The 13,873-nt window shown below is 52.2% G+C and overlaps 1 protein-coding gene across 1 annotated transcript in view; it reads right to left on the bottom strand.

Annotated features, from left to right (window-relative positions):
* Positions 1-13,873, bottom strand: part of CCDC33 (coiled-coil domain containing 33) — a 130,199-nt gene that overhangs the window by 101,813 nt on the left and 14,513 nt on the right. Inside the window, 1 exon segment of the mRNA XM_066276728.1 lies at positions 4,909-4,915. Coding sequence (XP_066132825.1) covers positions 4,909-4,915 — 7 coding nt within the window.

Here is a 13,873-nt window from a genome sequence, read left to right as displayed (position 1 = left end):
ATCTGAAAGCCAAGGTCCAGAGGAGGGAGGGGACTGGGATAGCAGGCTTGGAGCCTGGCTGTCTCTGATCAGTAATTTGGGCAAGTTGTTAGATGCCAGGGGCCTCAGTTTCCCCAGCTGTATCACAGGGGCTTTGAATTCAAAATATTCCCTCGTGTTCCCTCTAGTTTTAGCCTCTAAACTTGCCTGGGAGCCATGGTGGCTTTGAGGGCTGTTTCATAGCTAAGGTGGCAGGCCCAGGGACACGGGACAGAACGGGCATGCACCTGTGCTGAGGTGCATGGCTGGGCCAGAGGGCAGAGCTGGACCTGGGCCAGGCCTATCTGCGTCCACCCTCTGTGTCTCTCTGCTCTGCTCTCCCTGGCCATCTTTGGGTGTAATCCACCCCCTCTGGGCCACAGTGCAGACACACACAGTGCAGACATACATTCTCAGGCCCCTCACCTGGGCAGCCAGTCCTTATGGGTTTGGAGGAGGAGAGGTTTTCAAAAGATGACACAAAAGCAGAAATAAAGAGAAGGATTGGTCAATTTGATAACTAAAAAATATACCAACTTCTACAATGGCCACAAATTCACCACAATACAAGAAAAAGATACACAGGAGAAAATATCTGCAATTTATATGATATAAATGTATGAGCATCCCTAATATACAAAGAGCTCCGAAACATATAAGCATTGCTCCAATGAAGAGACACAAGATGAGGTTCCCCACGGAAAAGACATGAGTATGGAATACTATACATACATTATGAATGTCCTTTGAGGGGTTCTAGTTCCTGAAGCTATAAATCAAATAAGTCTGCTCCTCAGGGCATTGGCCCTCATCACGGGCACTTCCTGAATGACTCCACCCCCACTCCCATCCACCTTGGGTGGGTAGGTGGCAGTGAGCTTCAGGAACCAATTAACAGTTTAGGGCCCCCCAGGTATGACCCCAGTGTATGACTCACCAGAAAGGGGCTTAAAGAGAGAGGCCAATGGAGAGGGGACAACTGTGGGTAGAGGACACCAGGAACCACAGGCACCAATGTCAAGGATAATAGAGTATAAGCCACATGGGGCCTTGGCAACCCTAGCTGTTTGGTTTATTTGACCTGAGAGTGTTGCAAAGAGGATTTTCCCAAGTTATCAAGTCCCTGTGTGTCCTCAGTCTTAGCTCTTCCTGTCATCCCTGTTGGTGAAGTGACACAGCTGAGGGCATGGGCTCAACCTTGCCAGTTGGCAGAAGGTCGGAGAACCTTGACATGGACCTGTTTGCCTTTATTTCACTGAGATCCTAGTCTAGGAAGGATCGTGCTGTTCTCTCAAAGCTATTTATTAAGCACCTACTATGTGTCGGGCACTGTTCTGAGTACTGGGGATACAGCAGTGTTGGAAATAGAAAAAAAGCCCTTCTTTTCAGGATCTAAAGCCCCTGTGGCCTGGGGCAGAGGCTGGGCCAGGACTGGGAGAGTGTGGGACAGTTGGGCATGAGCACTTCCAGGGTGGTAGACTGGGACATTCCTGGGAGATCTGGGAGGGTGATGGTGAGCTATCTCCTTGGGCTTGCAGAGTCTTTGTGACCCCAGCTGCAAGAAGGCAGAAACTCCTGTCCAGGTTTTGAAGGACGAGACACCCAGCTGAAGCTACACCTCTCTCTGGGTCATGAGGAGACCATCAGAAATCACCAGGCAAGGGGAGTAGGACTGGCTAACGCCTGTGAGCATGCCGCCTTTGTGATCCCATGGAGTCCAAAAGTATGGGACCCCTAACCGGGAAGAGCCACAGAGACCACCTCCATCCCTGTTTCTCGTCTGTGAAAACTGAGGCAGAGAAAGAAAGTTTCTGCTGTGAGTTAGGTACAAACTCACAAGGGACTTGGAGGAAGAGGTGAATTTAGGTGGAGCCCATGCCCCCCAGGCTCACCTGTTTCTTTTTCTGGCTCATCCTCTTGGGGTCAGCAGTGTTTGGCCTTGTTTAACAATCTCAGGGCCCAGGACCTGGTATTGGTGGGGTGGGGGATCAAGCATCAGTCCTGCCCAGACAGCGGGCACCTCCCAGTCGTGTTGGGGTGGTGGACAGTGCAGAGTGTCCGTGTGGTCTCAGAGGTGCCATCCACTGGCCTGGGGTAGGAGTGTGGAGCTTTCTCAGTGGCCAGACATACAGTGAGTAGAGATGCCATGGAGAATCTGGACCATGACCAGCTGGACACCCCCAGGAAGGTAAAGCTGAGAGGTGGCCCTCTTTCTGCTCAGGCCTGGAAAAATAGTGAGCTTTTCCATTTAGCTGGGTCACCTGGGCAACATTGTGTGATGTCATAGGGCAAGGCCGAAGTCCCACAGACACTTGTCCAGGTTCAGAGGGAGAATTGAGAGCCCTGTCGCTATTCCTGGAGCTGTGTCCTGTCTATTCCCTGGGCTTCAGGCCTCACCCTTCCTGGTCTGGATACCCCAAGCAGCCAACCACCCTGTGGGCCCAGCCCCTGCTTCCCATACTGCAGGGGAGGAGGGTACACTGCCCCCAGGGAAGTTGTCACTTGGTTGGTCAAACAGCTTCTTCTCCTAAGGAACCTGTAGCCATCCTGCCTCTTTGGGTGTCTATAGCCTCTCATTTGTTTAATAATAAAACACATAAAGTTCAAGAAAATGGTTTCTGCTTGGAGGTTGTGTGGACAGGAAGATAAGGAAGACGGTTGGGAGTAAGTGGACCTGTGACTGTAATGCTGTCTCTTGGACTTGGTGGTCAGTTGTATTACTCAAAATAAATGATAAGAGGGCCACATATGGGTCAATGGAGGCTCTAGGGTGTGAACCAAAGATTGTGACTGATGTGGTTTTGACCTCCACAAGAAATTATTACAAAGAGAACCCTCTTTGTCCTCAGCATTTGCTACACACCAGGTGTACTTGTGTGTGCTTGTATGTGTGGTAAGACGGCAGGATGGGGATGCCTGGTCCTTGGCCTGGAGCGGGGACTGTTCCACAGGGTTAGGTCTGAACTGGACTTCAGCAGATGATCAGGAATCCTGGGCTGGCAAAGGGGAGGTTTTGGGTACCGGGTGGGGTTGAGAGGTGTTTGGGGGAGCCCTGTGGCCTGCCTTCTTCTGCCAGTTACTTTAGACCCCATGTTCAGAGTTCCTGCCATCTTTGGTTTAGGGACCAGGAGCAGGCCTACCCCTCCAGAGAGAGGCAAGGAGGAAGTGGTTCTCCCCAGTTTAGAGACAGAAAAAGTGAGGCCTCACCTCTGTCAGAACAGAGGTACCTGCCGAAGTCACCCAGACACCTGGGCGTGGAAGCTGGGAGGCTCAGGTTCCCCCTCCCAGGTCCTTTGAGGGAGGTGCCCCTGGCTTCTAGACCAACATGGTCACAACCCAGCACATGTGGAGGATCTCAGTGGATCCCTCCCCAATCTCCCTAGAGGGCCCCCCCACAGGAGCCATTCATGGCCCCAGTTCAGGGCCAGTGCAGCAGGGCTGGGAGAGGCCAGCAGGGCTCTTAGCGAGCAGAGTTGAAGAAGGCACTGGCTCTCAGGGCTATACCAGGGCTCCTATCACTGTACCCCCTTATGTTTTGTGCCCTCACCGCCATGTCTCTTGCCTCGCTGTGGCTCCTGCCCTGCCCTGCAGGTCTTCTTTGCACTTAAGCAGGCTCCCTAAGGTCACCCCTGGTCTCCCTACCCCGCCTCTGAGCTGCCGGCATGGCAGCACCCAGCCCTCTGGCTTTCCTGCATGTGAGGGAGATAACTCAGGAGGCTGGTTCCCGGCTGTCTGGCTCTGGAGCACCAGCGATCCATGCACACTCAGCAGGCTCTGGAAGGGAGTCCTACTGTCACCTCACTTGCTGGCTGTCAGCCCTGTACCATGGACCCCTAGGATACTCACTCCTGTGCTGCACTGACCTTCCCCAGCACTGCGTCCTCCTCACTAGTGAAAGGGCTGGCAGCCTGGGGGTCTGAGTCTGGCTTTCCTACCTAACAACACTGCCAACCCTACCTGCCCCGTTCTCCTTTCCCAGGAGAAGAGAGCTCCACCTTCCCCAACCAAGGGAAATGAGCCTGCTCCCCAATGTCCAGAGGAAACTGCTCCCCTGCCCAAGGCCAGCCATGAGCTCTGGTGACTCAGGGAGATTCCAGTGTTGAGAGAAAGCAGGTAATGATCAATCTCATTGTTAATAGGTAGCCCTGCCCTTCCCCCAACCTCCTCCCACAACAGAAAGCACTTGGGGCTGCATCATTTGGTGGGGCCAGAGGTTAAGCACTGCCATCAGACTGCCCACAGCTGGGGAGAGGGCAGCGAGCTACCTGTATCTGAGGCTAGCTCTTGTGAAGGAGGGGTTCTGTTTCCTCCCGGCTTGGCTTTGTGAGGGGCTGGGCAGAGCTATGGGGCCTGGCTCCTGGGGAGGCAGCCTTCTGTCCCTGCACAAGTTCCAGAGAACTGTCTCCCAGGGCCCAAAGACTGGGCCTATAGACTTGGCCCATGCCCCATGACAATTGTAGGGTGGTGAGCAAGGGTAAAGGTCACGTGGGACACCAGACCCAGGAACTTGGCTAGAGCCGCACACATCCGGGCGCGCCAAAAGAAACTTCCCAGGAACCCTTTGGAAAAAGTGACCATCTGCCAGCCAATGAGATTTCACCACGTCATATTAGTTTGACCACCCTAGAGACCCTTTAAATATTCCCCACGTGGGTCACCCTATAGGACTTCCCTGGCCTCTGTCCTCAGGGCCAGGGAACCTCGTTGGGCAGGAAGCGCTGTACTCAATAAACTTTTTACTATTCCACACTTCGTGGCTCCGGCCCCTTCTTCCTCAGCGGGGAAAAATACCTTACAACAATGACACAGTCCACTACCCATTCCTTCCCCCACCTTTCTACACCCCCCCCCCCCCATCACTTTCTTTCCTTTTCTTTTGGGCAGCTGCACTGGGCTTCTGGGAAAAGGAAGGGATGGAGGCAGGAAATTTAGTGCGATTTTGTAGCCAATTGCAGCCCACAAGTGGTGTGACCTTGGTTCAAAACATTAACCCTCTCTGAGCTTTGGTTCCCTTAACTAGTGGGGAAGTCATTGCTGCTCTGAGCATGGAATGAGGAAAGGCAGGTAACAAACTCAGCACTGATATTCAGTTAAGTGCTCCAAAAATGCTTGCTTGTTCCTATTAAAACAACCTTGAACTTGGCAGGTTCTCCCAAGCAGAAATGAGCCAAAGAAGCAAACACATCTGCAGGGTCAGTCTGCATGTCTCCACACGGCGCTCCAGGCTTCACACCCACACCAGCTATCGGGGCACCTCCCCCTCTTCCCCAGACCCAATCTGTTCTGGCTTCCAGGCTCATTCCCAAGCCACCCCTTTCTCTGGACAGTTGCTTCGCAGGATATGTCTCCTCCTTTCCTACCTAAATCCAATTTGTCCTTAGGGTTCAGCCAGTGGTGGGATTCAAATAACTTAAAAACCGGTTCTCTGCCCTAATGACTGTTTTAAGTATAAAAACACAATATACTAAAAGGTAGTTTATTATTTCATGTATTGAATACTTAATAAGAACAATAAAAGAGGTACACAAAACTAGATTGTTATAAGAGTTTTAAAATATTAATGAAAAAGTATTAAATCATACCTGACAAAAAACAATAAAACTGGTTTTTTTGTTTGTTTTTTGTGACAGAGATAGGGAGAGGGACAGATAGGGACAGACAGGAAGGGAGAGAAATGAGAAGCATCAATTCTTTGTAGCAGCACCTTAGTTATTCATTGATTGCTTTCTCATATGTGCCTTGACAGCGGGAGGGGGGGGGGGGGGTGTCTGCTACAGCAGACCGAGTGCCCCTTGCTCAAGCCAGCGACCTTGGGCTCAAGCTGGTGAGCCTTGCTCAAACCAGATGAGCCCATGCTCAAGCAGGCGACCTCGGGGATTTGAACCTGGCTTCTCCATGTCCCAGTCTGATGCTCTATTCACTGTGCCACTGCCTGGTCAGGCGATAATAAAACTATTATTTAAGATCTTGATTGGCGTGGCGTCCTCACTTGCAATTTTTTTTCACCTATGGATGGGATGAATATTACTACGGGTGCTTAGAATATGCTGTTGCACCGACCGATAAATGTTAAAAAAGAGTAAGGAATGTAAATTTGTGATTTCCACATTGGGCGGCTGCCCAGGCGCCCACCTGAAAGAGAACCCTGATTACAAGTGCCATTTTAACAACCAGTTTGCCAAACTCAACAAATAATTAGGCATTGGTTCTGCCGAACTGATGCAAACCGGCTGAATCCCACCACTGGGTGAGAGGTTGGTGGAGGTAGAGTAATAGCCGCACTTGCCAAGGTGAAGGGGCGGGGTCCACACAGGGCAGAGAGACCTGGGTGGACAGTAGGCTCAACCAGTTCCCCTCATCTCTACTCTTCCAACCCACAGACCTGATCAAGTAGTTCCTCTGCTTTAATAAACACAGCACCAGGGCCCCACTGCTTTCAGAAGACTCCTGTAGGTCTGGTGGTCTGCTCACCCAGTCCCTCCTGCCTTTCCATAGCTGATCCCTGCCTCACACCCACTCTGCAGCACACCCCTAGTGACTCTAGTCTCTCTGGCCTTCGTATGTTGTTCCACCCACCTGGATTGTCCTCCTCTCTCTGCCAGCCTGAATAATAATTCATGGTGCTTCTTCAAGACACAAAGGGAGCATCTAGCAAATTTTCCCTGAAACTTTCCCCACCCCCACCCCCACCCTCTCCTAGGGGCATCGGGTCCACAGACCCTGGGCCTCCCCTGCCCCGGCTCATAGCCAATCATTGACTTCTCTGAGAGAGAAAAGTGTGCCTGTCTCTTAAAGGCAGGGCTGTTGCCTGGCACGGAGTTGGTGTCAGGTGGGCGCTCAGCGAGTGAGGGAGGTATAACACTCACATCAGGTGCCTTTCTTCTTGCTAGTTCCCCAGAAGCCCCCACTTCAGCCTAGGAGAGGGATACTTGCTCCCCAAATAGCCTCCCCTCTTCCAGAGTCCAAGCCATCAGGGACCTTCCCCCTCTGCTAGGGCATGAATAGTTGGTGTGTGCACCTCATAATAGAAGTTAACTATTAACAAACACTTGCTATGTGTCAGGTACTATTGTGTACATTTTACATATGTTCACTTGGTTCTCACAACCAACCACACATGAGGCAGGTAGGTATGACTGCATCACCCATTTTACAGATGAGAAAAAAGAGGCAGAATCTAAGGAAGCTAAGCTCTGGACCCAGGCCATCTGGCTGCAGAGCCTGACTTTGTCCCCACAGAGAACTTCCCTACTGAGGTCTCTTGTGGGGAGTGGGCTGTGGGGAAGACAGCCCAGGGCATCCCATCCGTAGATATGCCCGCAGGGCTGCAGGGCTGGCTCTGCAGTGGGAAGAGCCAGCAGGTCCCAGGAGCTCCAGTGACAGGAAACCATCTATCAGGCTTGGATTGCAGATAGGCTCTCTCAGATTCCTTGCTCAACTAGGCCCCTCGCCCACCCTGCCCGCTCTCACCTCTCCAGGAGAACAGAGCCTCTGGCCCTAATCTCATTTAAAGCCATGAAATCGTATTTGCAGCCTAGAAACGCAACACTGCGCGGGCAGGGCCGCCAGTTCCTGGAATTGGGGGGCGGGGCCTGGAGAGCAATCTCGTGGGAGGTGTCTTCCAGAACACCCGCTGACAAAAAGCAATTATGCTTTAAAAGGAAGGTTAAAATAATATCCACCCCTCTCTGCACGCTCACCCCCACCCCCAGGACCTCAGCTCTCCTGGGCTCCCCACTGCCTCCCAACTGTGATGCCAGGGCCAGGTTTCCTGCTGGTGTGAGGGTTGGGGGCAGGCTCAGCCCTGTCTCTCTCAGGTGTTTCCACATAGCCTGGCTGCTCACCTGTCCTCATCTTCCTCTTCCTTTACCTCCCAAGGAACCCCACTCTCTCAAGTCTCTGGGTCTTTGCCTAAGCTGTTACTTCTGCCTAGAATGCAGGCTACCAAACCCGGCCTCTCTGGCCAGTGGCCATCCACCCAGCATAATGATCACAGCGAATGTTTTGGGAACTTGACTACACATTCAATTCAAGGATCCTGTCAGGGGAGTGATGCCATCCTCCGTACTTCATAGACAAAGAAAGTAGGCACAGGAAGGTTAGTCCCTTGACTGGAGGTGGCAGGCAGGGGCTTTACTCTTTCACCCAGGGCTGGCCCTGCTGCTCCCCTCCTGCATCCAGAGACTGCAGTGGTCTCACTGTGCCAGCTGTCTTCCTGAGAGCTTGGAGGAACCAGGCCTGGTGGAGTCTGGCCTCCACACAATAAGTATGTGGAAGAATCGATATACCTCCCACACCTGAAATAGGGGAGCAGACGTGTGTCCCAATCCCACCTCCATAGCTGAACCCAGGATGTGTGCCTTCCAGACTTATTATGGATGTCTTTGGAATCCTCTCCTCCAGGAAGGGCTCCTGGACTATAGTCAGGCTAGCATATTATTTAATCCTTACAACCTCGCTGCAAATTAGGAATCATTATCCCCATTTTAATGTTTGTGTGTGTGTGTGTGTGTGTTTAAGACTTTATTTATTCAATTTTTAGAGAGGAGAGAGAGAGAGAGAGAGAGAGAGAGAGAGAGAGAGAGAGAAGGTAGGAACAGGAAGCATCAACTCCTATATGTGCCTTGACCAGGCAAGCCCAGGGTTTCGAACCAGCAACCTCACTGTTCGAGGTCAATGCTTTATCCCACTGCATCACTATAGGTCAGGGTTTTTTGTGTTTTGTTTTGTTTTAATTGATTTTTACAGAGAGAGAGAGAGACAGGAACATCGATCTGTTCTTGTATGTGCCCAGACGGGGAATCAAACCAGCAACCTCTTTACTTTGAAACGATGCTCTCACCAACTGAGCTATCTGGCCAGGGCCATTATCCCCATTTTATAGAGGAGAAAACAGAGGGTCAGAAAAGTGAGGTGACTGGCTCGGGAACACCTGGTATGAGGCAGTGCAGGAATCTGAATTCAAGCCAAAGTCCCTGTTTATTCCCTTCCCCTTCTTGGCTGTGACTCTTTCTTCCTCTTCAGGATGGGCAAGGGCTTACTTCTGGGGGTATTTATGCAACATTATTTTTCTCAGTGTCCTTGGCCAACTCCAACAGGCCGGGTGAGAGACTGTCTGGGGTCCCTGAGCCATTACCAGCCCCAACCCTATCTATCCCCAGTCCTACTTCCAAACCACCCAGGATGACGAGTGCTCGTTGTTAGGGTCAGCTTAACATTGAGTAATCTGTTTTGGCTGGATTTGGTGAGATATGGGGCCACCAGGTAGAAATCTCTTCTACTGAACTGCTTGTCCATGAATCTGTCACATTGCCTAGAAAGCCTATTAAAATGTGAGTCTCCCTGGGAGAGATGCTACAAGCCATTCTCACCTTTGTGTTGACTACTTAATGGGGGGAAGGGGGGATACATATATACATACATACATACATACATACATACATACATACATATGGTAGAGACCTGCATTCCAGCCTGCCTTTGCTATTGACCCAATGGGAAGCTGTTCACCTCCTCTAGGGGCATACTTCCCGCTTCAGAAAATGTTCATCATCAAGCCTTCCCAAACCACCTCCCAGGACCCATATGATACTCCAATGGGCTCTTGCAGGTTCCCCCTTTGCCAGCCTGGCTCAGTGTGGTCTGGGCAAATAGGGGATGGCAGAGGGCTCAGATCTGTGGAGCTGGCTCCTACCCCTACTCCCTTGGCATCCCCTGCAATGGCCCATCATTCCACAAATACGTTCACTACATGTCATCCTCTGTCTCTCCCTGTTCCTGCTTCCACACCCTTGTCACGTTGTCCTCTCCACCTGAAGACCTCTCTCTTCCCTCTCTGCCCAAACACTCCCTGTTGCTGGAGGCAGGGATCAGATGTCCCCCTGACATCCATGAAGTGGGTTTGGATAAACTGAGCAATTCCCCAGCCTCTTGCTTAGCTGAGTCCCGCAACCACTCCCTGCCAGCCACTGCTCTGCTCATTGTACAGATGAAGAGCTTGAAACCCAGGGAGGCCAGTGATTTGTTCCAAGTCACACAGCTTAAATGCAACCATGGAATGGTCTCCAAAACCAAGGTCTTTTGAACTGGTTTTTCTACAGCCACCCAACTCATGCCTAGCATGCCTCCCTAGCCCTCACAGTCAGCAATGAAAGGTACTACCTTCCTACTTCCTCTCCCTACCCAGTGTAGCAGCTCCCCAAAGGCTAGGGGATATAGGTACCTGGTTTAGTGCTGAGGAGTCGGATGAATAATGGGTGGATGGATGGATGAATGGATGGATGGATAACTACCCTGATGGAGGTTGGACCATGGGACCCCAGGGCAGGTTGTCTGACCCAGTTGGAGGAAGGCTATCCCCCACTTATCCTCCATCTCTCCTGAGAAATGGGCTGGTACCTGCTGAAGTCTGCTGCTCCAGAGCCCAGGCTCTTGGCACAACCAGTCCAGGACCCAGGCGTGGGTGTCTCAGCTGACTCCTGACAGGACCACCCTTCATCAGGGCCAGGGTGGGACTACTGGGCGCTGTCAGCCTTCCTTCTCTGCTGCCTACCTCTATTTGCTCTTAGAGTTTTATTAAAGATAATGATTAAAGATAGGCTTTACATGGGGTTTTAATTTCACCTCATACATCACACATGCCATGGTCCAGAAGCCTTTTTCTCTTCTGGTAGAGGCTGCACTTGGGGGATTTGTATAGGGATGAAGCTAGGAGAATAGGAGGGTCCCAAGGAGGTGGGGGGCCTGTGTGTGGGAGGGTGTGTGCCCCATGTGTCCATCAGTGAGTTGATGTGAATCTATCTTTGTGATGGGGGGGGCTTTGCACTTCCAGGATGTGATAGGGATTGTGAGGTTGGTTGGCAATGGGCGAAGGTCACCTGAGGAACCAGGCCCAGGAACTTTGGCTGGAACCGCCCACACCTATGCCACCAAAAGAAACTTCCCAGGAGCCCTTTGAAAAAGAATGACTACAGATGCTATAAATTACCCCCCAAGTGGAAAAATCCGCACAACTTCTCTGGCCCCCATCTGGCAGACCAGAGAACCTCGTCTGGAAGCGCTCTACTAAATAAAGCTTTTGCTGTTCCATACTTCATGGCTATGCCCTTCTTTCTTCCTCGGCGGGGAAAATACCTTACAGGGATGTGTATACCCACATGTTTGTGCATCCATGAGGGTGGCTGTGTTCTGGAGCGTATATTGGGGCATAACCACCTTCCAGGGGTGTGAGGAAGAAAAGAAGCCACAAAAACTGGATCCTCCCACCCCCCCTTCCTCCTTCTTTCACTGAGAGGTAATTTCTGAAGATGAGTGGCATCACAGTTCCCTCTCCTAGAGCACTAATCACGTGCTCATTAGTGCTGGGCTGGGCTTGCTGGTAAGGTGCAGATACAGGCACCCCTTTTCTCCCCATCTCCCTCACTGCACACACACACACACCATACATTCACACACACAGGGCCTCCAGGAAGTGCAAGTGGGTGGGGAACACAGTCAGGAGGGGTAGCAGGGCCATCTGCTGCACTCAGTTACAACAATCTGCTAACAGAGCCTCTTCCCAGACTAGTATCCATGGTGGGCCAGCCTTTTCCACCGAGACCTGGCCCCTGAGCCCAGCCGCAGAGCCAGTGGGGCTCACAGTTCTCAGCAGCCCTCCCCTGGGAGCTGGGAGGCTAGCTAACCTAGAAGGAGACTGCTATTTTTCAGATGCAGAAACTGCGGCCCAGACACATCTGCCTGGCCCAAAGTAGACATCTAGCAGCTCATTACTAGCATGGCAAGCATTGTTGAACACTCCCCTGCAGGGCAGGGCAGTCCTAAGCAGGCTCATTTCAATGGAGGAGACAGGTTTGCTCTCCCCCATGGTGCAGATGGGGAAATGGAGGCTGAAGGAAGTCGCCTAATTTGTACAAGGCCACACAGCTACTAAATGTCAGAGACCAATCTAAACCCAGAGCCACCTGACCCTAGTGCACCTCCCTTTGATCTAAATCCAGAGCCACCTGACCTAAGTGCAGGTTGAACCCCAAAGCTCTTCTGTTCCCCACCTGCTGAGCTCCAAGCAGGACCCTGGAAGGACACTGAAAGCACATGCAGATGACTTAGAAATCGGGCAGGGTGGATGGGAGGTAAAAGGACAGGCTTGGACAAGGGCAGAAATGTAGGACACCCCCACTCCAATTTATGTATTTTCAGGTCTTATCCATGATGAGCAGGGACCTCTGAGCTCTACTTCAGGGACCCTGTGGGCGGAAAGTCTTTCAGAGCCACTAAGGAGAAAGAGGGGACAACAGGAGGCCTGCAGGGTTACCGTGGTACATTGAGGGGTGGCCTTTCTTTTCTTGAGGGGGTTGGCCATGTCCCCCACCTGCCCTCCTTGGGGCCAGCACAGCCATCCCTGCCTCTCCAGCCACTCAGCCCTCCACCATGGTGACAGGTCTGCACGCCCCCCCCCCTTCGTGTGGGTGACAGCCTCTCTGGAACAGCATGACAGTGCCTTTGTTCCCCTGAAATAAAAGAAAATCGAGTTTCAAAGGGAAACCTCAGGTAGCTTTTAACAGGGCTCCGCTGCCTGGGGCAGAGTGTGTTTAAGCTGGAGGCAGTCGTCACAAGAGCAGAAGGGGGAGCAACCCACAGTCCCCCTCCTTCTCCCCTTTTGCACCCATGATTGAGTTCACTCAAAGAAAAGGCTTTTCCAAATAGCAGCAAAGAAGAAAATCAATGAAAATTGATAGAAAAATGTAAAGCAGCTGTCTACTCGCCATGATTGTGTGCATGTCTGTGTGTGTTGTGTTAGGCAGAGCTAAACCAAGCTGCCTGGACCTAGGTTGACCTGCTTGGGCTGGGGGCCAGGAGGGTAGGGGGAGGGAGGGGCTGGCACGTGCTGGTGGCTGGGGGAGGGGCGGCAGCCCACGTTTTCACTCAGAAATGAGATTAATATATTCAATCCGCTGGGTAATTGAGGGAACAATTGCTGCGTTTTTCTAAAGCCCATAAAACTGCCTCATTGGCCGGGGAAGCTGACCTGTCTGCATCCTTGGCACTGGATGGAGCACAGGAAAGGAGGAGGAGGGGTGATACTGGTGTTCCAAAGCAGAGGGGCTGGGGCATCAGCCTGGGAGGGGGCCAGCAGTCCTGGTCTAAAGTGTCCTCACCTTTCTTTCCCACCTCTCTCTACTTTGTTGGTAGCCATCCAGCACCGCCTTCCACTGCTTCTTTTATCCAACCTGTGAAATGGGCTGGGCACTCCTTGGCCACCAGGACAGAGGAGGGAGCTGCAGAGGAGGTGACCCAAGACAGAAAGTAGACACCCACAAGGAAGTTCCGGCCAGGAGGAGAAGGGGTCCTGAGTGAAGAGGTGCCCAGCTCCCCTGCCAGGCCAGCTCCCCACACCACCCTGAGGCGACCCAGGCTGTCACATTAATGGAAACTCACCTTGTGTGCCTCTCCCTGCCTGTACCAGCCCAGTCTCCAGGGCAGTAGAAATCGAGTATCCAACAGGAAACAATAAAGGGCATAATGACCTTAAAAGCGGAGTGGAGAGGGGAGGCGAGGAGGGGTCTGGAGCGGGCTGGCCCCAAGGCAGAAGGACGCCTGGGGCTGGGGGAGTGCAGACCCAAACCTCCAGCCGGACTTGGGACTGGAGAAAGTCGGATAGGAGGGTGAGAGAGGAAAAGTGGGAAGGGGAAAGGGAATAAAGAGAGAGAGACACTCAGAGACGGAGGTTTAGGGATGAAGGTTTAGGGACGGGGCAGAGGGGTGCTGGGCAAGCCCCTGTCTGCTCCGTACTCCTCCACTTGTCCATCATAAGAGACCCTAGAGACTGTCAGTGCCAAAACCATGTCAGAATCCCCAG

This window comes from Saccopteryx bilineata, chromosome 4 (assembly GCF_036850765.1).
Source record: "Saccopteryx bilineata isolate mSacBil1 chromosome 4, mSacBil1_pri_phased_curated, whole genome shotgun sequence".
Classification (NCBI taxonomy): domain Eukaryota; kingdom Metazoa; phylum Chordata; class Mammalia; order Chiroptera; family Emballonuridae; genus Saccopteryx; species Saccopteryx bilineata.
The sequence above is the reverse complement of the archived record's forward strand: the minus strand, read 5'-3'. Positions and strand labels throughout refer to the sequence as shown.